Source organism: Hylobates moloch, unplaced genomic scaffold (assembly GCF_009828535.3).
Source record: "Hylobates moloch isolate HMO894 unplaced genomic scaffold, HMol_V3 SCAFFOLD_6, whole genome shotgun sequence".
NCBI lineage: Eukaryota > Metazoa > Chordata > Mammalia > Primates > Hylobatidae > Hylobates > Hylobates moloch.
Genome location: NW_026652281.1, coordinates 94086106 through 94111044, shown reverse-complemented (window position 1 = coordinate 94111044; position 24939 = coordinate 94086106). Strand labels below are relative to the sequence as shown.

At 43.1% G+C, this 24939-nt stretch overlaps 2 protein-coding genes across 10 annotated transcripts in view; one reads left to right on the top strand and one right to left on the bottom strand.

Moving 5' to 3' along the window:
* The window catches only part of CNOT1 (CCR4-NOT transcription complex subunit 1), a 111266-nt gene extending 92085 nt beyond the window's left edge, over positions 1 to 19181 (top strand). For 4 of the 7 annotated variants that reach the window (XM_032157521.2, XM_032157522.2, XM_032157520.2 and 1 more), the window contains 13 exons: positions 243 to 351; positions 449 to 618; positions 1288 to 1540; positions 4100 to 4348; positions 6102 to 6265; positions 6422 to 6539; positions 8145 to 8246; positions 9825 to 9998; positions 12363 to 12512; positions 13137 to 13317; positions 14989 to 15121; positions 17545 to 17679; positions 17826 to 19181. In XM_032157521.2, coding sequence (XP_032013412.1) covers positions 243 to 351; positions 449 to 618; positions 1288 to 1540; positions 4100 to 4348; positions 6102 to 6265; positions 6422 to 6539; positions 8145 to 8246; positions 9825 to 9998; positions 12363 to 12512; positions 13137 to 13317; positions 14989 to 15121; positions 17545 to 17679; positions 17826 to 17904 — 2017 coding nt within the window. In that variant the 3' untranslated portion in view covers positions 17905 to 19181. The remainder of the gene's footprint in view (positions 1 to 242; positions 352 to 448; positions 619 to 1287; positions 1541 to 4099; positions 4349 to 6101; positions 6266 to 6421; positions 6540 to 8144; positions 8247 to 9824; positions 9999 to 12362; positions 12513 to 13136; positions 13318 to 14988; positions 15122 to 17544; positions 17680 to 17825) is intronic. The other 3 variants (XM_032157524.2, XM_032157525.2, XM_032157523.2) reach the window with 1 other exon arrangement.
* SETD6 (SET domain containing 6, protein lysine methyltransferase) lies at positions 3691 to 23375 on the bottom strand. Of its 3 annotated transcripts, XM_058441055.1 has the most exons (10): positions 23245 to 23375; positions 22931 to 23020; positions 22707 to 22851; positions 22460 to 22601; positions 22122 to 22316; positions 21866 to 21986; positions 20597 to 20777; positions 20287 to 20429; positions 19854 to 20105; positions 3691 to 3717 (listed from the first exon to the last, which is right to left on the bottom strand). In XM_058441055.1, exons 1-10 carry the CDS (start codon positions 23269 to 23271, stop codon positions 3706 to 3708), a joined length of 1308 nt encoding a protein of 435 aa, XP_058297038.1. In that variant the 5' UTR covers positions 23272 to 23375; the 3' UTR covers positions 3691 to 3705. The 3 variants fall into 3 exon arrangements, with proteins under 3 accessions (XP_058297038.1, XP_032013417.1, XP_032013418.1); XM_032157526.2 differs by lacking the exon at positions 3691 to 3717 and having other exon boundaries at positions 19318 to 20105; XM_032157527.2 differs by lacking the exons at positions 3691 to 3717; positions 22931 to 23020 and having other exon boundaries at positions 19318 to 20105.
* Between the last annotated feature and the right edge of the window lie 1564 nt (positions 23376 to 24939).

Sequence of the window (24939 nt, the reverse complement as noted above, 5' to 3'; positions counted from 1 at the left end):
AGAAGTGGTATTCATGTATAAATATTTTAATGTCTTAAATGGAATCCTCTGTATCCTAGGATTTGAAAGGAGAGCCTAGGCTATCTGTTCTATTTCATTACTGGCTGTTTTTAAATTTGGACACTGATTTGCAGTTGAATCTCAAGGCATTCTTAATTTGGAGCAAATTTCCATTGAGTAAAATGGGCACTTTATACAGTATGGTTAAGCCTATATGAGTAAAGATATTCAACTTTTTCTAGGTGCCTAATTGAATGTCGGGATGAATATAAATATAATGTGGAGGCTGTGGAGCTGCTAATTCGCAATCATTTGGTTAATATGCAACAGTATGATCTTCACCTAGCGCAGGTATGGAAGGAATTTACTTGCATGGACAAAAGGACTCAGGGAAGTATGTTTGCTCGTAAGTGTTTTCCCTCTTACATTGTGTTTTCTGTGTTGCCAGTCAATGGAGAATGGCTTAAACTACATGGCTGTGGCATTTGCTATGCAGTTGGTAAAAATCCTGCTGGTGGATGAAAGGAGTGTTGCTCATGTTACTGAGGCAGATCTGTTCCACACCATTGAAACCCTCATGAGGATTAATGCTCATTCCAGAGGCAATGCTCCAGAAGGGTGAGGATGAAATGCTTTGAGATCCCTGTGCATTTAGTAGTCTCCTAATATCTTTAGGAATGAATATGCAGACTTACTAACATTACTTGTTATAACTGCTTTACCAACCACATATGGGTAGGTAGCTTTGGTAAGAGCTAATATTGTCACTTGAATTATGAAAGCTTAATTGACTGCCAAGTCTTCTTGGCACAGAGCAGTACATACGGTACCAGACTTAGTGTCAGAATCCTGTGTTTAAGCCCTGGTCATGCCACTTAAAAGCTTTCTGATTTTAGGCAAATTGACTTACCCTCCTTAAACCTATTCTTTATAGAAAATGGAAATAATTTCTCAAAGAACTATTGGAAATCAAGAGAAGTAATGTAAAGAAACCATGGTACATAGTAGGCAAGCAGTGAATATTTGTTGACTCTGAACATCAGCTTCATTTAAATGAACACGTTTTTTGGGCAAGAAGTAGCTTAACTGAGGGCAGTTGTTTGCATGTTGTGTGCTCATGAGCAAGCGGATAAGAGACAAGTATAGTTTTGTTTCAGTGTGGAAGTGGTAAAGCGAAGTGGTAAACCACTCTTGTGGTTGCTGTTAAATAAGTAAACTATACATCCATATGTCTGTAAAATCACAACTACGAGGAGACTGATTTTCACCCTGAATTTATTGTACTAGATTGCCCCAGCTGATGGAAGTAGTGCGATCCAACTATGAAGCAATGATTGATCGTGCTCATGGAGGCCCAAACTTTATGATGCATTCTGGGATCTCTCAAGCCTCAGAGTATGATGACCCTCCAGGCCTGAGGGAGAAAGCAGAGTATCTTCTGAGGGAATGGGTGAATCTCTACCATTCAGCAGCAGCTGGCCGTGACAGTACCAAAGCTTTCTCTGCGTTTGTTGGACAGGTAGAGCTTTTGGAAAGAAAGGTGCTTTTTATTCAACATAAGTAGGGTGTGATGCCTCCAATAGTAAAGCTCAGTATTACGTACATGTGGTCAGACAGTTACCTCCATACTCATGCAAACCCAAACTGTCATCATTATATGGTTAAATTACAGCCTGTTTTCTCATGGTTGATCACTAAGCAATAAAGGCAACATTCCCTCCCACTGTTGGTTCTCTATATTCCATTTCAGTTGTCACAGCTACAAACTGCAATGGATCAGATAATGAATAATGAAACTACCAAATGTATTTTTACTAGCAGTGATGGGACCGTGGACTAATAAATATGTAAAATTCTCACAGTAGCCCACATTAAAAAAAAAAATGACAAAAATGCTTATTTAAATGGTAGAGTGTTTTATTGTATTTTCTAATTTAAATATCTACCTAAACATAGTGACATGTTCCTTTGGAAAATACTTTCCAGTATTTTCATTAGATTTGATGCAAGTTGGACTTTGACTTAAAAGTGTTAGGAACAAAGCTCCTAACTGAAAATCAAGTTTGGCAGGAATGTTTGTGAATAGGATGAACAGGAAAAATGTGGGAACCAAGCCATAGTACCATTTAGCATTCTGTTTTTGATGATCAAACTGGTTGCTTTCGGCGACTGTGAGGGAATCAGACACAATAAGTCCATGTGTCCTAATTATAATATAACTTGGCAAGAGTGATACTTTTCCTGAATTGACCTTGGAATTTCCTTTTTAGAACTGTTGTAATTTTTTTTCAGGGTGAGTTGTCTGCTTATTTCTGTAGGTTGACCATTATATTTCTTCAAACTGAACCCAAAACTTTTAGGTATATTGCTAAAGAAAGATTACAAATTAGGTCTCTTTCTTCAAATTAATGACAATTGAATGTGGAAGAGCTGACTTCAATTCTAGAAGTTATTTGAAATTAGGTTTACTTTTCGGCCAGGCACTGTGGCTCACGTCTGTAATCCCAGCATTTTGGGAGGCCGAGGCAGGCGGATCACGAGGTCTGGAGATGGAGACCATCCTGGCTAACACAGTGAAACCCTATCTCTACTAAAAATACAAAGAAATTAGCCGGGTATGGTGGCGGGTGCCTGTAGTCCCAGCTACTTGGGAGGCTGAGGCAGGAGAATGGCGTGAACCCGGGAGGTGGAGCCTACAGTGAGCCGAGATGGCGCCACTGCACTCCAGCCTGGGCAACAGAGCGAGACTCCGTCTCCAAAAAAAAAAGAAAAAAGAAATTAGGTTTGCTGTTCAAAATGAATGTTACTCAGTAAATCATACTGAGTATATTTCTCCCCTAAAAGAACCCAGGGAATTACAAAGCATACCCTACTGAAAAGCCATTACTGCATGTTAATAGTCTGATTTATAATTTGAATGGAAGAAGTTGGAATCCATTGGTCTTTCTGATCATTGCTGTTTCATGGGTATGGATGTGGCACCTGTCTCAGCCCTTCCTGCTGGCTTATTTGCTCTCATTTCATCTTTCTCTTGAAAAAGATAGTGTATTATACTTTTCTGTGCTGTTTTGTATCCTTTTAAAAATTCTTTCCTTCTTGTGCTCCTCCTTGACCATAGTACTCTGTCCTAATATTCCTCACTCTCTGTTAGTTTTACAGATACCAGTGTAGACAAAAAGTCCCTTTGCCATGCTGGCATTCTGTCCCAGCAGGGTACAGTATTATCGTAGTCTAACCAGTTCAGTTGTCTTTACTGCTTATCAGGGACAGTTAAGTTGTTTCAAAAATTTCAAGATAACCTTGAAGTTTTTTTTTTTCTGAACTTGGTTTCTTTGTTTAGTAAGTAGTGACCTGTTCTTCCTCTGTAGCCTTAATGCGTATTTCACTGTTGTCTTTTTTTGTTTGTTTGTTTTAAAAGGTTGAGGGGAACTAGCCAAATAACATTCCCACTGTGCTTCACTTCTAGTTCATATGTCATATAGTTTCTAATTTTTCCTTTCTTTTAAATAAACTTGTGTTTCCCACATTATTTTAACTTAACATTTTATTACATTAAAATACCTAGATCCGATTTGTATTTCCATTTGGTACTTACCTATTTTACAAATTACTGATTTTTCTGGGGGTAGCTTGTTGGAGTTTTAAAATCTTTGTTATTGGCTAATTCAGTTTGAGGAAATTATCTTCAGATCCTTCAGAAGTAAATTACCTTAAATTCTGTGAGAAAGTAAAATATATGCAATTTAGTCTTCTCCTTCGAGTCCACAATGTCTTAGCATGACTTATAGTTACTAACAGTTTGTTTTATTTGCATGGTTAATTTTCCACATTATTTGGTGGGGACCTACTGTTCAAAATTGCCATGATAATCTTGTCAGTTTCCATCTTCCCTGTTCTACATTAAACTTAAAACTGGAGGAATTCTGTCATGGCACCTTAATGGGAAAATAATTCTGATAATACATTTATTACAATGTAAGAATTAGAAATATGACAGTAGGAACAAATGAGAGTATCTCTTAAGCCTGAAAATTAAAGGTATATGAAGTTTATTTGTGTGTGTTATCTCATTTGTCTTTATTTTTTGTTCCCGTGGTAGATGCACCAGCAAGGAATACTGAAGACCGATGATCTCATAACAAGGTTCTTTCGTCTGTGTACTGAAATGTGTGTTGAAATCAGTTACCGTGCACAGGCAGAGCAGCAGCACAATCCTGCTGCTAATCCCACCATGATCCGAGCCAAGTGCTATCACAACCTGGATGCCTTTGTTCGACTCATTGCACTGCTCGTGAAACACTCAGGGGAGGCCACCAACACTGTCACAAAGATTAATCTGCTGAACAAGGTCTGAAATCCTTTCTTGCCTTAGTCTTGGTCTACATCAGTGGGGTGCTTGCTTTCTTTCTTTCTTTATTTATTTATTTATTTTTATATTGTTTTTTTTTGAGAGAGTCTCACTCTGTCACCCAGGCTGGAGTGTCTCCGAAGTAGCTGGGAATACAGGCATGAGCCACGATGCCTGAAGCTTTTCTGTTTTTAGTAGAGTCTTACCATGTTGCCCAAGCTGGTCTCAAACTTCTGGCCTCGAGTGATCCACTTGCCTTGGCTTCCCATAGTGCTGGGATTACAGGCATGAACCACCATGCCCGGCCACATCAGTGGTTTCTTTGAGACAGAGACTCGCTCTGTCGCCCAGGCTGGAGTGCAGTGGTGCAACCTCGGCTCACTGCAAACTCCGCCTCCTAGGTTCACACCATTCTACCTCAGTCTCGTGAGTAGCTGAGACTACAGGCACTCGCTACCATGCCTGGCTAATTTTTTTGTATTTTTTGTTTTTTGTTTTATGTTGTTTTGAGACGGAGTCTCACTCTGTCACCCAGGCTGGAGTGCAGTGGCAGGACCTCGGCTCACTGCAAGCTCTGCCTCCCGGATTCACGCCATTCTCCTGCCTCAGCCTCCCGAGTAGCTGGGACTACAGGCACCCACCACTGTGCCTGGCTAATTTTTTGTATTTTTAGTAGAGACAGGGTTTCACCGTGTTAGCCAGGATGGTCTCGATCTCCCGACCTCATGATCCGCCCACCTCAGCCTCCCAAAGTGCTGGGATTATAGGCGTGAGCCACCGAGCCCGGCCACATCAGTGGTTCTTAACCCTATTGGGTCCCTCAAGTGACCCGCCTGCCTCGACTTCCGAAAGTGCTGGGATTACAGGCATGAGCCATCATGCCTGGCCACATAAGTGGTTCTTAACCCTATTGAGGCCAACCCTTCCCCGAAACATTTTGTTAATGCCTCTTTTCTGTCCTGAAATTAAATTTGTAAATAATATGTAAACATACCCGCTCAGTCTTAGAAACAGAATATAGTGCCTTAACCAAAATACAAGAAAGAGACCATAATGTATTTCAGTATGTTAATGCTTGGTAGTATGAATTTGCCCCATACACAGAATCCCTGTGAGTGGGTGGCTAGAAGTGCCCCCTGCTGATAGATTGGCAACTCAGGTACATGAGTGATATTAGTCATTGGCTTGATTTACACAGTGGAGTTCCTAGAAATTTGAATATTAAAACAGTGCAAAAATACGTGTAAAAATGGACTTTGATTTTGGATTTGGGAAATTAGAGATGTGTTCTTCAAGCCCCTCACTGTTCAGTGGGCAAGTCAAGTGGAATGGGATCTCTGCAGCCTAACAGCTTTCCTAGCCCCTGCCTACTAAATGCCAAGACAGGCGTAAGTCATTCCCACATGTCAGCTTCATGTCAGACCAGACAAATTAGATTGTTATATTGTGTTAACATGGTGAAATGTGAGGGGTTTTGCTGATTTCTAGAGCTGAAGAAAAACCATTGGGCATTTGTGGAGAATATTCAGGTGTGGTCCAAGGATGTTGAAATTCAAAGAAACACAAAACACTAAAGGCGGAGTCAGACCAATTTATGGCCCTATCGGCTGCCAGCATGTAATTTTGTATTCAAATTGTATATATGCTTTCCTTTAATGTTGGGTTTAAGAATGCAAAGTTTAAAAAGCATGACATCAAAGTGGTGAGTGGATTATCTGAATGATTTACAAGCTCTGATTTGTGTTTTATGTAGGTCCTTGGTATAGTAGTGGGAGTTCTCCTTCAGGATCATGATGTTCGTCAGAGTGAATTTCAGCAGCTTCCCTACCATCGAATTTTTATCATGCTTCTCTTGGAACTCAATGCACCTGAACATGTGTTGGAAACCATTAATTTCCAGACACTTACAGCTTTCTGGTGAGTATTGTGTTTGTGATTTTGTGTTAAGGTTTGCTGGATTAATGTAGTAAAATTTTGGGAGTAGAACTCTTGAGCATTTTGAGCCTACATTCATGTGCTGTTCACTGTATTTAAGTTGGACTGTGCTTCTGACTGAGGTTTTTCTTCTTTCAGCAATACATTCCACATCTTGAGGCCTACCAAAGCTCCTGGCTTTGTATATGCCTGGCTTGAACTGATTTCCCATCGGATATTTATTGCAAGAATGCTGGCACATACGCCACAGCAGAAGGTGTGGCTGCAGTTTATCTCCTGTAGATGAAGACTATAACTACCTGGGCTTATTTATTAGCATTGCCTATATATTTCTGTTAGTCATTTAGTAGTAATTGTACTTCTTCCAAACTTAGTTGGGAATGCTATTTAGTGTTCACTCAAGTCAAGTGCTTGACTGCCTTTGCCTGAAAGCCATTCCTCAGTGATTAGGTGTTGCTGCTTCAACTCAGTTGTGGGCCACCTGTGTCAGTCTCTCAAGTTTTTTTTATTGTTTTTTCCTTTCTTTTAAAATGTTTTGCTTCTTTATACACAGGAATGATTTATTTTACATATTTGTCAGTTAAGGGTTTTTTTGGGGGTAGGGGTGTTGTTTTTAAAGCTGAAATCTATGTGTGCCCTCAAACATCTGAATAAATCTCTGGGTAACGGCTCTGGAGCTTGTTGGTTTTACAGACTCACTTTAAATGCGGAAGGCTCTCAAACTAAGGTTGAGGACTACTGGGCTATGTTATTTTGAAGGATTATGATCAAGTTCTATTTAAGAGTTCTTTATCTAATTGGTAATACAACACAGTTAACGTGATAAGTTTTTTTCCTCCCATCTTGGAATTAAATTGGCAAATGAGTACTGCAGAAAGTACCATTCTTTGGCCCCTCAGATCAGAAGAAATGTGACTGCTATGTAATGGAGTGAACTTGACAAAGAAGGTGAAATAGCTCTTAAATGAAGTTTTGTTTGGCGGAGAAGGGCATTCTAGGAGGAAGGAACACAACATATTAAATACAATTATCCAAGAATTGATTGAACATAATTGGTATAGTTGGGGGAGGGTGAGCAGGCTGATATTGGCTGAAAGTAGAGAATTCATGTCATGGACTCAACAAGGTTATTTGCGAAGAGTTGAGGAGTTGGAAGACAGAAAGGAAATGGCTGAGACTTAATAAGGAATTAAGAAAACACATTTCTAGTTGTAAGTTTCTGCAGTTGAGTGTTTTGTGTTCTATCAGAAGTTTACTCCTCTCCCTTTTTAAATTTTGCTATAGGTACACAGGGACCGTTATGTCTTGAAATCTCTGGAGCCAGTTTTTTTTTTCAAATATTATTTCCCACTATCTCCATAATAACTTGATCCTTTTTAATCTTTTTAATGCCAATCTTTTTTCTTTTTCTTTTTTTTTTTTTTTTGAGACGGAGTTTTGCTCTTGTCCAGGCTGGAGTGCAGTGCCGCGACCTCGGCTCACTGCAACCTCTGCCTCCCGGGTTGAAGCAATTCTCGTGCTTCAGCCTCTGGAGTAGCTGGGATTACAGGCGCCCACCACCTCGCCTGGCTAATTTTTTTGTATTTTTAGTTGAGACAGGATTTCAACATGTTGGCCAGGCTGGTCTTGAACTCCTGACTTGAAGTGATCCACCGGCCTTGGCCTCCCAGAGTGCTGGGATTACAGGCGTCAACCACTGTGCCTGGCCTTTAATGCCAGTCTTTAGTAGAGGTACTTAACATTAGTATTCTCTACTTATATTAGCATGAAGAAGATAAGTCAGTGTAGCTGCTTAGGTGACTTGTAGTGGCTGAAAAACAGCTGAGTATAATGATGACTCATGTACCTTTCTTTCTTTCAGGGGTGGCCTATGTATGCACAGCTACTGATTGATTTATTCAAATATTTAGCGCCTTTCCTTAGAAATGTGGAACTCACCAAACCTATGCAAATCCTCTACAAGGTAATTAACTTGGACTTATTATAAATTAAAATAACTGAGATCTTAAGAAAATACACTTTAGGAATCTGAGGCCTTATTTTGTTAAGCCTTTGAGGCATGACATACATTCAGAAAAGTGTAAAAAATCAAGTGTACTTGCATAACCAGCACCCAAATTGTACAGTGTTTGTGTATGTTCAGCTGTAGAAGATACTACAGTTTTACAAAGCGTTTGTACCAGTTTACACTTTTAAACAGCACAGAGGAGTTAGTGGTTTTCCCACATCTTCATCTTGCCATACCTGGTATTATCTGTTTTTCATTTTAGCCATTTTGGCAGTTGTACTGTGAGATCTCATTGTGGATTTAATTTTGTTGGTGATTTATCTTTTTTTTTTTTTTTTTTTTGAGACAGTGTCTCACTCTGAAAGCCAGGTTGTAGTGCAGTGGCGTGCTCAGCTTACTGCAACCTCCGCCTCCCAGGTTCAAGTGATTCTTGTGCCTCAGTCTCCCTAGTAGCAGAGACTACAGGCATGTGCCACCACGCCTGGCTAATTTTTTGTATTTTTATTAGACATGGGGGATCTCATCACATTGGCTACGCTCGTCTCAAACTCCTGACCTTAAGTGATCAGTCCGCCTCAGCCTCCTGAAGTGCTGGGATTACAGGCGTGAGCCACTGCACCCAGCCTTCTTGATGATTTCTTAATGAGGTTTTCATGTGTAGATCAGCCATGGATATCACATTTTTGTGATGCTCCTCTTCCAGTCTTTTGGCTGTTGTTTGTATTTTTATTTATTAAATCTTTATATGTTTTAAATACAAGCCCTTTGTTACTATATATTCAGACATCTCCCAGTCTCACAGCTTGCCCTTTTACTCCCTTAAAGGAAGGGGGAGGTGTCTTTTGAGGATCAGAAGCTTTAAGATTTATTGTAGTCAAAATTGCAGATTTTTAAACTTTTATTAAAAGTTGCTTTTTGTGACTTGTGTAGGAAATCCTTGCATGTCTCAGTGTGCTAAGGTGTTCTATTTTCCACCTATCTGAATTGTCAGATTTATGAGCATAAAATCGTTTAATGTTCTGAAACTATTTTTTATGACTGTAGGATCTGTAATGTCATTCCTGACATTAATAATTTTTGTTTTCTCTGTCAGCCTTGGTTAGGGTTTATCAATTTATTTTTTCTAATAACTAACTTGGGCCTTGATTTTCTCCCTTTTCAGTACTTTAAAAAATTTATTATATGCTTTTACTCTACTTTCTTTGGTTTTCATTAGTTCTTTTTTTTTTTTTTTTTTTTTTAGCTTCTGGAGATAGATGCTTACATCATTGTATCTTTATTTTTTGTCCAGTCTCCTCTTCTAGCATATTCATTTCAGCCTGTAAACTCTTGATGCCTAGTTTTTCATGATACCTAAATGGAAATATTTGATAAATCATCTGTGATAATGTTAATTAAAGCCTAAAACTTTTTAAGAAATGTTACTAAAGTATACTTTATTCTTTTGGGGGGGTGGGGGGCTTAAGTTATAATAGGAAAACGTTACTCCATTTTCCTTAGTGTGGAAATATTTTTCTTGTTTTTTAAAAATAGGGCACTTTAAGAGTGCTGCTGGTTCTTTTGCATGATTTCCCAGAGTTCCTTTGTGATTACCATTATGGGTTCTGTGATGTGATCCCACCTAATTGTATCCAGTTAAGAAATTTGATCCTGAGTGCCTTTCCAAGAAACATGAGGCTCCCCGACCCATTCACTCCTAATCTAAAGGTAAGGTTCCAACTAGTTAAAGGAAAACTTATGTCTTAATATTTCAGTCCTTTCTCTGATAAGTAGACTGTTCAACACTTCCCTACCCAACATAACACGCACACTGTTAGTTAAGGGTACTCTTTAAAGGAAATAATAATGTTATTAAGCCTGATATAGGATATGATATTGTTGCTATTGCTGTTGCTGGTGAATATTGGTTCACAGCATTTTTCTAGTTGCTAGTTTTCATATTAATTTTGATATTAAATTTAGCTCTATTTACAGAACCACAGCTTAGGTGTTGGGGCAATCATTTGCTGGGTGTGCCCCATCATGGCAAAGAATTGCAGAACAAACAGACCTTTGTAATCTTTTTCTTTTTTTGAGGCAGAGTCTTACTCTGTGACCCAGGCTGGAGTGCAGTGGTGCAGTCTCGGCTTACTGCAACCTCCCCTTCGCTGGTTCAAGCTATTATCCCGCCTCAGCCTCCCAAGTAGCTGGGATTACAGGCACGTTCCACCACGCCTGGCTAACTTTTTGTATGTGTTTAGTAGAGATGGGGTTTCGCCATGTTGGCCAGGTTGGTTTTGAGCTCCTCACCTCAAGTAATCTGCCTGCCTCGGCCTCCCAAAGTGCTGGGATTACAGGTGTGAGCCACCACGCCCTGCCATAGTCTCCGTATTTCACAGTTTTGTGTGTCTGTGCGCTTGTGCAGTTGTTCCTTGGTCCCTTGCTATTCTTGGAGGATTGGTTCTAGGACCCACTGGGACACTGAATTTTAAATATGCTTAAGTCCTGTATGTAAAGTGGCATATAACCTTTGCATATCCCCTTAAATGACATCTGTATTGCTTATGATACCTAATGTAGTGTAATGCTATTATGGAAATAACTATTTTAAACTATACTAATAACTTTAAAATTTGTGTTTTTTATTGTTGTATTATTATTATTAATTTGTATTTATTTATTTTCGAGACGGAGTCTCACTCTGTCACCCAGGCTGGAGTGCAGTGGTGCAATCTCGGCTCACTGCAACTTCTGCCTCCTGGGGTCCAGTGATTCTCCTGCCTCACCTCCCAAGTAGCTGGTACTACAGGTGCCCACCACCATGCCTGGCTAATTTTTTTTTGTATTTTTACAAAAAACGGGTTTTTTTTTGTATTTTTACAAAAAACGGGGTTTCACTAGTTGGCCAGGCTGGTCTCAAACTCCTGACCTCACGATCTGCCTGCCTTGGCCTCCCAAAGTGCTGGGATTACAGGCCTGAGCCACTGCACCCGGCCTTTATTGTTGTTTTATTTTTTATTGACCCCATCATCTACCTATACCTTCACCCCCCATATTTTCGATTTGAGGTTAATTAGATATGGAACCTAAGGGTATGGAGAACCCACTGTATTTTTTTAAGTTGTTGGAATAAAGGAGAGAGAGGACCACTTAAAATCTCACCACCCTGACATGGCTACTATAGTTTAAGAGATGGGGGTCTTATTGTGTTGCCCAGGCTGAAGGGCAGTGACTATTCACAGGTGTGAACACAGTGCACTTCAGCCTCAGGCTCCTGTGCTCAAGCCGTCCTCCTGCCTTAGCCTCCAGAGTAGCTGCGACTAGAGGTGCACACCACTAGAAGTGCCCAGCTATAGTTTAAATGTAGTCTCTACTCTTTCTGACACATGCATTTTTTTTTTTTTTTTTTTTTTGAGACGGAGTTTCGTTCTTGTTGCCCAGTCTGGAGTGCAATGGCGTGATCTCTGGCTCACTGCAACCTCCGCCTCCTGGGTTCAAGCGATTCTCCTGCCTCAGCCTCCTGAGCAGCTGGGATTACAGGTACCACACCCAGCTAATTTTGTATTTTTAGTAGAGATGGGGTTTCTCCATGTTGGTCAGAGTGGTCTTGAACTCCCAACCTCAGGTGATCCGCCTGCCTTGGCCTCCCAAAGTGCTGGGTTTACAGATGTGAGCCATTGCGCCCGGCTTCATTTTTTTTTTTTTTTTTTTTAAAGGAGTAAGTGTGATGTCTGGTCTTGCTGGGGCTTCTTTTCAAAGACTCTTGGTGAGTGAGGAATCTTATTCCGGATTATTATTTTGAAATCCAAGTCCAGGAAAAATCAGTTAGTTGTGCAAATTAGACCTTTGCCCAAAAGGTTTCTTGCCTCTGGGAAGGAAATACATTACAGAGTGAGAAATTTTTATCATTTTTTACCAAGATTCTTCTAAAGAAAGAAAGACTGATTAAAATAATAAAATGTGGCAGCTGTGCTCTTCAAGGCATTTATAGTGTATATAGTTTTAGAAAAACAGTCCCACTACTTTTTAGCATAGATGTAATTTACTAATAAAAATGACTGTGCTTGTGATTCTTGATTTTATCTGTGGCAGGTGGACATGTTGAGTGAAATTAACATTGCTCCCCGGATTCTCACCAATTTCACTGGAGTAATGCCACCTCAGTTCAAAAAGGATTTGGATTCCTATCTTAAAACTCGATCACCAGTCACTTTTCTGTCTGATCTGCGCAGCAACCTACAGGTTAATTGGTTTGGCTTAAAACTCAGCTATGTCTTCCATATAAAGCACTTTCTATGTATGGTCCTGTGTGTGGTCCATTTGGGAGTTAGTCTTTTATTGTCATTTCCATCAATTGGGTGAGGTTGATTAACTGGATTTACGTATTTTACTAGTTCATTTCATCAGTGATATTTTGCTACAGCTTTGGACAAGACGGCCCTATAAGAGTAGACCACAGACAGTCATTAGCTGTTGGTACTCCTAGGATTTTTCTAAATACCTGGATGCTGATTTACATTTCTCTATAGGATATTTTGGAAAGTTATATATTTACAATCTGTATATGCCATGCAACTACAACTTTCTCTCTAAATCTTTAATTGGCACGGTGCATATTTTGATTTTATAAACTTTAGAGCTGTGCCTTGAGCTTTGGCTTCCTGAGGGAAATCACATTTCTCTTATTGATACAACCACCTTTGGAGCATCTGTGTATTTGGTAAATAACCTCACGAATTTAAGCAAGTGAATCACAATAAATGTTTGGCCTTTCCATGAAGGTGTAAGAAGGGTTTAGAAATACTGGTGCTAGAATTGGTCCTCTGCAGGAGTAAGCATAAGGAGTTCTGTTTTGCTCATTTTAAGGTATCCAATGAACCTGGGAATCGCTACAACCTCCAGCTCATCAATGCACTGGTGCTCTATGTCGGGACTCAGGCCATTGCGCACATCCACAACAAGGGCAGCACACCTTCAATGAGCACCATCACTCACTCAGCACACATGGATATCTTCCAGAATTTGGCTGTGGACTTGGACACTGAGGGTGAGTGAAGCCTGCCAGTTTTCAGAGTAGAGTTCTCTGTGCTTTTTGCTACAATCTGATCACAAAAATAAAAATGCTTCAAGCCACAATAGTGAAGGAATGTTCTGTCAGTATATTTATTCACAGGTCTAGCCGATTATTTTATCTTTAATTGGACATTATCTGCTCAGTGCAGAAAATCCAAAAAAGCATAAAGGAAAGAATTAACCAGAATCGTGCAGTATCAGTTTTGGTGTATGTGACAGAAGTTTTTTAGTGTGAAAATAAACTTAAAGTCCCTTTAAACATAGCCTCGTTACATTGTTTTGTTAGGCTGCCTTATATAAGCATTTTTATTGGTGCCTGTTTGGCAGGCATCTTGTTAAATGTTCGTATATAAAGATTAATGAATAGGACTCTACTGTTCTGCAGAAAGCTCACAGTATAACTCCTGTTGCAGGTTGCAGCTTTTCTGCTTGAGCTACATTTCTTTTGGTCCTCTATATTTATCTTATATAATAGAGACCCCAGTTAGGTGCTAACTAGTTGTATAGTCCTGTCCAGTTTTGCATACATATATTTTAGGGGGACACTACTCTTTAACTTGGCTATTGATTCTCGAGAGATGAATTAATGTTGCATATATGCTGCATGCCTATATGTGGGATGGATTTAAGACAGCTTAAATTCAAGATAAAACAAAATTGAATACCATCACGTCCAAGAGCTCGGCAATAAAAGGACGGCAGCCTTTAGAGAAACGTGTCACTGTGTCAGACTCACAAACACGAGTAATGTCAAGCAGAGGCAAACAACCAAACCCAATTAAGATAATACTTACTCCAATGTAGTTTAGACTAATCAAAATGTGGACTGGGTACTCTTAGGGTGTCATGACCTTTTTAGGAGGGCTGTGAGGTCAAAACCTTTTTTTTTTTTTTTTTGCGATAGAGTCTTGCTCTCTCACCCAGCCTGGAAGGCAGTGGTGCAATATCGGCTCACCATAACTTCTGCCTCAGGGGTTCAAGCGATTCTCCCGCCTCAGCCTCCCGAGGAGCTGGGATTACAGGCACACGCCACCATGCCCAGCTAAATTTTTTGTATTTTTAGTAGAGATGGGGTTTCACCATGTTGGCTACGCTAGTCTTGAACCCCTGACCTCAAGTGATCCACTTGCCTCAGCCTCCCAAAGTGCTGGGATTACAGGCGTGAGCCACCATGCCTGGCCCAAAACTGTTTTCATCATAAAACATTTACATTTTTGGGTCTATTCTGTCATGAGTGTACAGTTGAATTTCTCAGAGGTTACATGAAATATACTGTAACAAGTTGAACACAGAAGCAGAAATGAGAATCCAGCTGTCTTTCATTAAGCAAGACTTAGAGATCTGCAAAATGTAGAAAGACTTAGTGATGAGTGTCACCAGAAAATAGTTCATGTTTCTTGTATTAGCATATAGTGGGTCTGTTTTTAAAAATGAATAAATATTTTTAAAATCTAATTTCTAATGTGGAAAACACTGAAATAAAACCCACAGAAATGAGAACTCTTTGGGGTCCTGAGAACCACTGCTTTAAACTAGAGATTAATTTGAAAGCCTCTGTCAGAAACCCAAACCCTAGCCAGTTAGAACTGTCTTCCCATGTTGGCCTTTCAGACTAAGTCCTAAGTCAAGGTTTCTTAATTTCTAGGTCGCTATCTCTTTTTGAATGCAATTGCAAATCAGCTCCGGTACCCAAATAGCCACACTCACTACTTCAGTTGCACCATGCTGTACCTTTTTGCAGAGGCCAATACGGAAGCCATCCAAGAACAGATCACAAGGTAAGAGAGCAGCTTATTTTATTTTATTTTATTTTTGAGACGGAGTCTCGCTCTGTCGCCCAGGCTGGAGTGCAGTGGTGTGATCTCGGCTCACTGCAAGCTCCACCTCCCGGGTTCCCGCCATTCTCCTGCCTCAGCCTCCCGAGTAGCTGGGACTACAGGCGCCCGCCACCACGCCTAGCTAATTTTTTTGTATTTTTTTAGTAGAGATGGGGTTTCACCATGTTAGCCAGGATGGTCTCCATCTCCTGACCTCGTGATCCACCCGCCTCGGCCTCCCAAAGTGCTGGGATTACAGGCGTGAGCCACTGCGCCCAGCCGAGAACAGCTTATTTTTTAAATGCTTCAAAAGGGTCTCCTTCCTTTCATCTTTTTTTTTTTTCCTTTTCTCTGTGCTTTCAGTGTTCAGTGAAAATCCGTTTGGTTGGTTTTGTTTTTTTGAGACGGGAGTGTTGCTCTGTCACTCAGTCTGGAGTACAGTGGCGCCATCTTGGCTCACTGCAACCTCCGCCTCCCAGGTTCAAGCAATTCTCGTGTCTTAGCCTCTCAAGTAGCTGGGATTACAGATGCCTGCCACCACGCCCAGCTAATTTTTGTATTTTAGTAGAGACGGGGTTTCACCATGTTGGCCAGGCTGGTCTTGAACTCCTGACCTCAAGTGATCCACCCGCCTCAGCCTCCCAAAGTGCTGGAATTACAGGCGTGAGCCACCACACCCGGCCTTCAGTGAAAATCTTTTACATGTCCAATAATGTGTTAAATGTGGGATACAATTGTGAGCAAAATGGATAGTTCCTGCCCTCTTAATACTCATTCTGATGGACATGTATCACAAGTAGGGAATTATAAATCGCAATCATGGCTTAAATGAAAAGTAGTTTACACCACAAGGCACATTTTGATTAAAGGTCAGGAGTTTCTCTGCGGTGGTGGTGATAACCGGTCCTAAATCATGCAGGCCTATGAAGACTATGTTAAGAAACTTGGACTTTTCCTCATTACCTCTGGGTTGAAAGCAGTAGCAATAACAGGATCGTACTTGCATTTTCCTAACAATAGTTAGGAATCTGTTGCCAGATTGCCTAGACTACATATAGCATTAGAGAGATTGTGATATACACACTTCAAAAATTGGGCCAGACTCTTAAAACTTGCTCATTTGCCTAATAGTACCTGTGGTGCTAAATATGGTATTCCTTTGTGTACTAAAATTAATCTTATTGGATGCTTAGATGATGATGTTCCATTTTGTTTATATAAAGCTGCAGTAAGTCTCCTTGGACTTGTAATCTTTGTTATGCTTCATGTACAGTTGGTACGTGAAAGGATATAAAGTTAAGGCAATACGCAATACTTACTGGCATTCAGAAAAATTTTTACTCAATTTACATGTGAACTAGCAATGTTAGCTTTTTTTTTGTTTTGGAGACAGAGTCTCGCTTTGCCGCCCAGGCTGGAGTGCAGTGGCTCAATGTCGGCTCACTACAACCTCTGCCTCCTGGGTTCAAGCAATTCTCTGCCTCAGCCTCCCAAGTAGCTGGGATTACAGGCACCCGCCACCACGTCCGGCTAATTTTTTGTATTTTTAGTAGAGACAGGGTTTCACCATCTTGGCCAGGCTGGTCTTGAACTCCTGACCTCGTGATCCACCCGTCTTGGCCTCCCAGAGTGCTGGGATTACAGGCGTGAGCCACCGTGCCCAGCCTGCAGTGTTAGAATTCTTAATTCTTATTTTCCATTTCCTTACTTTTCATTGAGAGTGAGCTTGCTTATTTATTTTATCTGTTTATTTGAGACAGGGTCTCACTCTGTTGCCCAGGCTGGAGTGCAGTGGCATGATCTTGGCTCACTGCACCCTCCACCTACCGGGTTCAAACGACTCTCCTGCCTCAGTGTCCAACTGCTGGGATTACAGGCATGTGGCCGTGTCTAATTTTTATATTTGTAGCAGAGACGGGGTTTCACCATGTTGGCCAGGCTGGTCTCGAACTCCTGACCTCAGGTGATCCACCTGCCTCGGCCTCCCAAAGTGCTGGATTACAGGCATGAGCCACTGTGCCCGGCCTGGGAGCTCATTCTGGAAATTACTACTTTTTGTACTAACTTTGTGTGCCATGTACTCTCTGGGCTTTATGTGACTTCCTCTTCCCCATCACCCCTTATCCTGAACAGCTGTGAGGGAGATACCATTATCTACACTTTACATTAATACTTAGTCTTCTAGGGCTAAAAGCAGGGTTCAAACCCAGGTATTCCAACCCGTGCTGTTTGGAGTATATTAATCCACCTGTCTATTATTAAAGGTGAAAACTTTTGCATGTGGTTCAATAATCAGGGAGAAGTTAAAAAAAAAAGGTAATGGAAGAATAATCATGAATTTGTATGCTTCTCTACATTAACTAGCTCTTTCTCCCTTTTTCCAGAGTTCTCTTGGAACGGTTGATTGTAAATAGGCCACATCCTTGGGGTCTTCTTATTACCTTCATTGAGCTGATTAAAAACCCAGCATTTAAGTTCTGGAACCATGAATTTGTACACTGTGCCCCAGAAATCGAAAAGTGAGTTCAAAGTAATTTTTAATTGTCTAGGAATGAGACTGGAGACTGAAAACCGTTTGTCTCTAGGTTGGGTCAGCTGAATGAGATGCAAGGTATTGTTAGGCCTCCTCTTTAATCACAGATTTGTAACTGTCTTCATCCTTCAGGTTATTCCAGTCGGTCGCACAGTGCTGCATGGGACAGAAGCAGGCCCAGCAAGTAATGGAAGGGACAGGTGCCAGTTAGACGAAACTGCATCTCTGTTGTACGTGTGTCAGTCTAGAGGTCTCACTGCACCGAGTTCATAAACTGACTGAAGAATCCTTTCAGCTCTTCCTGACTTTCCCAGCCCTTTGGTTTGCGGGTATCTGCCCCAACTACTGTTGGGATCAGCCTCCTGTCTTATGTGGGCACGTTCCAAAGTTTAAATGCATTTTTTTGACTCTTGGCCAAAATTTAGAAGATGCTGTGAATATCATTTTGAACTTGTGTAAATACATGAAAGAGAAAACCTTTGTCTGGAACTTCTTGGCTTTGTGCAAGCTGTGTCCAAGGCAAGTACATAAACTGGGTACCTTGTAATAAAGAGGCAGCTGATGCCATGCACTTGTCTGAGGGCATAGCTCCATGTCTTCTGACATTCCTGGTGTCCCAAAGAATGGCAAAAAGCCAGTTTGAATATTGTGTAACTTATTTTTTTAATGTGGACAGGGGACCTTGAAAATCACTGTTATTAAAAATGTGGATGTGTAGAATTGGATATGTCCAGGAACATGGGAAGGGCTCACTATTGGAATCCCATGAGTTTCTGTTTTGTCTCTACCCAAACATATTCCAAAGCTGACTGCATTTGCACCATCTTATTTCTTTTGGGGATTATACACCTCAGCCGCGTGAGATGGGGGTCAGCTCTTTATATAAAGGGAAACCAGACCAGGCCTAAAGCCCACCCCCTACCCTCACCCCCACAATCCTCTCCTGAAACTTAAAAACAGTGGGAATATAGGAAAGGGAACCAAATCTCATTAATTGTTCTCCCCCATTACCCCACTGAATGGCCATACAGGCTAAGCTGAATAATGACAAAGTTGAAAGGACCAATACAGCCCCTTTTATAAGGATTTTGAATGTTTTGCAAATGTATTGGTCCCTGTGTTGTATTTTGTAGCCTTTTCCCGGGCTTCAGCTCCCCTACTTCTTGTATGTGTATGCATACTGTAGCTAACCATTAAAGTCATGACACACATGAGTCCACTGTGCCTTTCTCAGTAGCAGCAGCCAGTGCTGGTGGTGAGGAGGAAAAGTGGACAATCCGGCCTTGCAGACCTTGGGGCCATGGGGAACCACCAACCTCTTGCTGAATGATGATAGGTCATTCCCACTACTAAGCTGGCATGTTTAAGGAAATTGTATTTTTCTTCCTATTTCAACACTGGAAAATTGCTGGAGCAGGTTTATCTGGTTAAGCTGAGTTTAAAATGCCCAGTTTTAATATCCTTTACCCTCAGGTTTTTTTTTTTTTTTTTTTTTTTTAAAGAAAATGAGTAGATATGTATTTTAAAACTTAACCCACTTAAAATTTGCCTTACCTATCATGACTGTCAAGTTTTACGGCCAGAGAGCACAAAACAGTTCAAAATTAAATAACTGAAGTCCTCCTTGAGTGATGTCTTAAGGTTTATTCCCTGAGGGGTGGTTTGTGCCATCTAGATTGAACTTCGGGTAACTGATCGAGTGCCAGTTAGACAGCTTATTAAATCCAGTCTTTTAAATAAAGGGTAAGTGACTTCCTGAAACTAGACTTGGATTTAAACCAGGGTCTACCTCCAAAGTCTATTATTAAATGGTGAAACACAAGACCTATTACTACCATTATTTCCACTGGCTTTGGTTAAAACTGGGAACAAAATAGCTGTAACATGCTTTAAGTAACAATTAGCAGTGATTCCCAAGTCTGCTGTTCTCAATCCTAAAACACATCACCCTTACCTCAGTTAATCCTAGCACACCACCTTTGCTACTTTTTTCCTCATGGTGTTTAATAAGAAAAAGATCCCTAATTTTCCTCTTTTTCAAACATCAATGAGTATTAGCTTAGAATAAAGTTCTTACTGCTGTTCCTTCAGGGAACAGGGAAACTGCTAACTTGTCAGTTCCAACAACTGATGTAAGATCATCTTCTGACCATAGCGAACCTGTAAGGCTTGCTGTTCCCTCCAGCTGAGTTTGGCATAGACTTCCTTATTACTGAGTAAACCTTGGTCAGTTTTTAAGTCTGTGGCATAGGTCTGCAAAGTCAGTAGAACACTGCTTCGAAGCAGCTGTCTCCACGATGGTTTGAGCTTGGGAATATTTGTGATCATCAGGCTGCCCTCTTCCCTTTTATCATCTCCCCCTCCATCCTGGTCTTTAAGCTCTCTGAACTCCTCAGCAGGCATGCACAGTACCTAGAAGCAACCACAGAGCTCTTTAATTAGGATATACTACTTTTGTACTTCTGAAATGATTCAGGAGACTAAACCCATCTTAGCATTTATTAAAAATCCCACATTTCCTCTCTCATCTTCTAGCTATTTTGCTTTAAATATTTAGATTATCAGCATTAAGTGGCCATTTTCAGCCCTTTACCTTTAGTGTGGTGGTCAGCTCCTCTTCAGTCAGCACCTCCTCCCTCCCTATCACAAAGGCTCCCTCTTCCCCTACCATCTCCAGTTTGCATAGGAAATCCCAGCGCTCATACACTAGGAGCCTTTCAGCTTCAGTTTTTGTTCCTGTAGATGAAATAGCAATGTGAAAGTCTCAGTACACCCAAGGGTTCATTTCTTTAGTCTACCACCCAGTCTACAAAGTCAACTGCTATTTAGCAAAGCTATTTAACCTGAGGCGTGGGTATAGACACACCATCAGTGTTAAATTATTTAGTTAATGATACACTCACCCTGTAATGCTGCCTCACGAACTGTCACCATCTGAATGTCAGCTGTGTCATCTGTGTTGTCAGGATATGGTTCAACAAAACCGTACATATGAATCAGTTGCCAGTTAGCCATTTGCCCATAAGTGTTGAAAATCTCATGGCCTTTAGGAATGGGCTGAGTGGCTACCATCCGAAGACAATTCTGAGGTGAAAGGGAGAAGCTGGGGCCATGCCTTTCACGGGCCAGCCCCATGAAGATTATTTCCACTTAAGAAGAGCCTTCAGCAGGTGTAGTTCAGCCATGGGACTGATGCTGTTAACTACCAAAGTTCTACCTTTAGTTCCTGTTAGACCCTAAACTGTGAAACAAAAAAGGGTTAGGCTAACTTTAAAAGGCCAGCTTCATGTTTTAACTGGGTGGATTTCTGCACAGTCCTCTTCAGCACTTAAAAAGTTGCTAGCTTTAAAAATGAAATTTTCGGCCGGGCGTGGTGGTTCACACCTGTAATCCCAGCACTTTGGGAGGCCAAAGTGGGTGGATCACCTGAGATCAGCAGTTCAAGACCAGCCTGGCCAACATGGCAAAACCCCGTCCCTACTAAAAAATACAAAAATCAGCCGGGCATGGTGGCAGGGGCCTGTAATTCCAGCTACTCGGGAGGGGCAACTGAGATCACGCCACTGCACTCCAGCCGGGGCGAGGCGGCGGGGCGAGGGGGGGGGGGGGGGGGGGGGGGGCGGAAATGAAACTTTCGCAGATCAAAGTGGGACAGGAAAATGGAGGCAAGGATTAAGAAATAACCATACTTACTAATTTCTGATCCTATAAATGTGTCATCTTTTCAGGCTACTTTCTATATAGAATAGAGCTGGTATAAACACAGCTTTATACCAGTTCTAGGATCGTCTTAGACCTCTGGCCTGTGAATGTCCTCATCCCTCCAAAACACGGAGGCTATCACTGTTCCAGGCTGCTATCCGCAGAGCCACACACAGTCTGGGCTCACTGATGTGATCAGCCAGAAGGGAATGAAACATGGCTATGCAGACCACCCAAACTCTAGCACTAAATAAATGATGGTAGAATAGTTTATCAGAGGATTAACCACAACTTACTTTGAGGACTTTAAAATGTTTCGCATTCAAATAATTCTACAGTAATATGCATACTAAAAGGACATACAGGAAGAGCTGATGTCACTCATTTTGTAGCACTAGTAAGAGAATGGAGCCTAAGACACAATGGCTTCAATTATGCTCAATCAGTGCACCAATAAGAACTCCACTCACCGCAGAGTATTCTAGATTGGCATTGTGATTGGCTAAGTGGTTCAGTATGTCTGCAGCAGGCACCATCACCGGGGAGTTGGGCTCCTTTTCATCCTCTTCTTCCTCCAGTGGTTCCTGAAAGCTGCCATTGACAGAACCTGGCTAAGGCCCTGTCTTGGGTGAGGGACTGGGGATGGATTTCACTGTTTTTCCCCTTTTGTCCCTCTATAGAGTTCTAAAGAAAAGGGTTCCGTCCTCAGAGGCCCCACCCACTGACCTGTAGGCCATCACAAGGGCCACGAGCTGGTGGTAGAGTTCTAGGGAGCGAACCCTGAGGCTGAAGAGATCGGGGTGGGCTTCCATGAAGGGCAGCACGATGGACTGGTACTCGCTGCGGATGTTGGCCAAATCCTTCTCCACGGCCTCGGGTACGCCTGTGCCCTGCAGCAGGCACCGGCGCTCCTCCTCTGGCCTGCAGGGACACCCACAGCCAGGTTCCCTTCATTCCTTCACACACTTTACTGGGTAGGACTGGTGCAGGGGCGGGAGGCGGGGAAACTGTTCTTGCAGTAGGCTACGGTGCAGGCGCTCCCCAACCCCTCCCAAGGCTCTCACCAGAACATCGGGTGCTCCAAGCGGCCCAGCTCGGGCCAGAGCGCAAAGTAGGGCCTCCAGCGTGAGGCCGGGGCCTGCAGCTCGTGGAGCAGCGCCAGCAGCAGTGGCACCCAGCCCGACTGGCTCTGCAGCGCGCCTCGCTCTGAGGGAGACACAGGTGTGAGCGCTCCGGCGCGGCCTCGCGGGCCCGCCCCGCCCCGCCCCGCCCCGCCCCGCCCCAGCGCCCTAGCCTGCCGCCCGTGCCTACCACGCTCCAGCAGGCCGCCGATGGAGCAGGTGTGCTGAGACAGGAGCGCGGCCCGCGGCACCACTAACAGCAGTTCTCCGGCCTGTACGCTCTCCCGGGCCACCATGCCGTAGCCAGCCACCGTGCCCTGCCGGCTGACCGCCACCTGAGCAGGAGGAGGGCTGGTCAGGGCAGCCCGCGCCCCGCCGCGGGTCCTCCGCCCGCCGGCTCGCTCGCTCGCTCACCTTGGGACTCAACTCCAGCCCCACCCGCCGGCACCAGCTCAGGAAGCCGGCCACAGGATCCGGGTCGCCGCCGTCGACGGGCCCCGCCACCTGAGATAAGTGCGCGCAGTGACCAGGCCGGGTCGCCAGAGAACCCGGTGGGAACTGCGAGACCGCGGCGCGCGCGCAGAACGGGCTTTGGGTGGAGGAGGGGACGAGCGGAGAGGGGCACGGGACCCGCGAAAGGGAGCGTAGGGGGCGCAGGCGGACGGTCCTGCGGGCGGAGGAGGGGTGAGACGCGCAGGAGAAGGCTGGACCCCTCGCCCGCCACTCACCCGTGGGCGCTTCGCCAGGGTCGCCATGGTCTAAGAGCGCTCTTCCCCGCGGGCAGGCGCGCCGCGCGGTCACTTCCGGCGTCTCTGGCCCCGCCCCGGCGCCGGAACCACGTGGTGCCTGTTTTGGCGTCCACTCTGCAGACTGGCCGGGGTTACCGCGGGCTGTAATAGTTCCTCCTGAAAACATCTTGAGTCCAGGATCTCCAATTGCACTCACGCGGTCTGACTGCAGAAGGAGAGTCCCGTGCCGCTTGGTGCCTGGTTCTGAGCCAGGTACAACCCTGGCCTTTGGTCTGTCCCCGAGGGCTGAGGCTTCTTGCGGTCTGGGTGCAAGAACAAAATACGGTTTCTGGATCGGAAGCCGAGGGTCTGGCGGCCGGCCGGTGGTGAGTGAGCGACGCAACTGGGCGGCGAGCGACCTCCTGATCTCGACCCCTTGTTACCGATGGCCATGGAACCGTTTTACTGGTGGTATTCGTTCAGAGCAGTTTTCGAGTGTGTTTCGGAGTGGCGTGGCCTAGAGGGCTCCTGGATCTAGAATAGATCCTCTCTGCCCTTATTTGACAGTACATCCTCGTTTTTAATCTACTGCATCGCACGTGGTGGGTTTTATTAGCTGGCATAGTAGGGACTCAATATCTACCTATTGGGTAAATACATGACTAAAACAAATGGTGGTTAAACCTGGGGAAGTAGCATGCTGTTAAATTTAAGAAAATGAGGCTGTGAATACAGAGGTTACAGGAATGGGTTTTGAAGCCAAGCAACGCCGGAGCTCAACACTCAGTTTGTTTTTTTTTTTCCTTTTGGCGCGTGGGGAAGACGGAGTCTCGCTCTGTCGCCCAGGCTGGAGTGCAGTGGTGCGATCTCGGCTCACTGCAACCTCCACCTCCCGGTTTCAAGCAATTCCCCTGCCTCAGCCTCCCAGGTAGCTGGGACTACAGGCGTACGCTGCCACGCCCAGCTAATTTTTTGTAGTTATTTTTAGTAGAGTCGGGGTTTCATTGCGTTGCCCAGGCTGGTCTCGCACTCCTGAGCTCAGGCAATCCGCCCGCCTCGGCCTCCCAAAGTGCTAGGATTACAGGCGTGAGCCACCGCGCCCGGCCTGGTCTGTTATTCAGGCAAATCCTTTTTCCTGAACCTTAGTCTCCTCACCTGCGAAACTAAGATGATACCTGCCCTGTAGAATTAGTGTAAGGATTGGTATGTTGACTAAAGAAAAAATATTAAGCTTTTAAATAATTAAAATTAGTTTAATTTAGAAGCCTTATTGAAGACTATAGACTGAGGCCTGTAGCCCGGGAGTAATCTTGTGAGGCTGCTCTAATACGGTATTTTAGTTTAGGTTATACATAGGTGAAGATTTAGTATGTGTAAAATCATATCAAAGTTTAGGGATAAGTATTTCTGGTTATAGACTGCAGAAGTATAACCATTAACCCTGTCAGACATGATCGTATGTTTAGGAGAAGGCAAAGAGTAGGTCATTTATCTTTGAAGGAATGTGGTGACTCAGGCAAGAGATTTGGAGGGCAGGGGTGTTTTGTCTTCAAGGCATTTTTTTCTGGAGAGCTGTATTTTGTTTTTTTTAGTTTTATTTTGAGACAGAGTCTTGCTCTGTCACCCAGGCTGGAGTGCAGTGGCACGATCTCCACTCACTACCACCTCCACCTCCCGGGTTCAAGCGATTCTCCT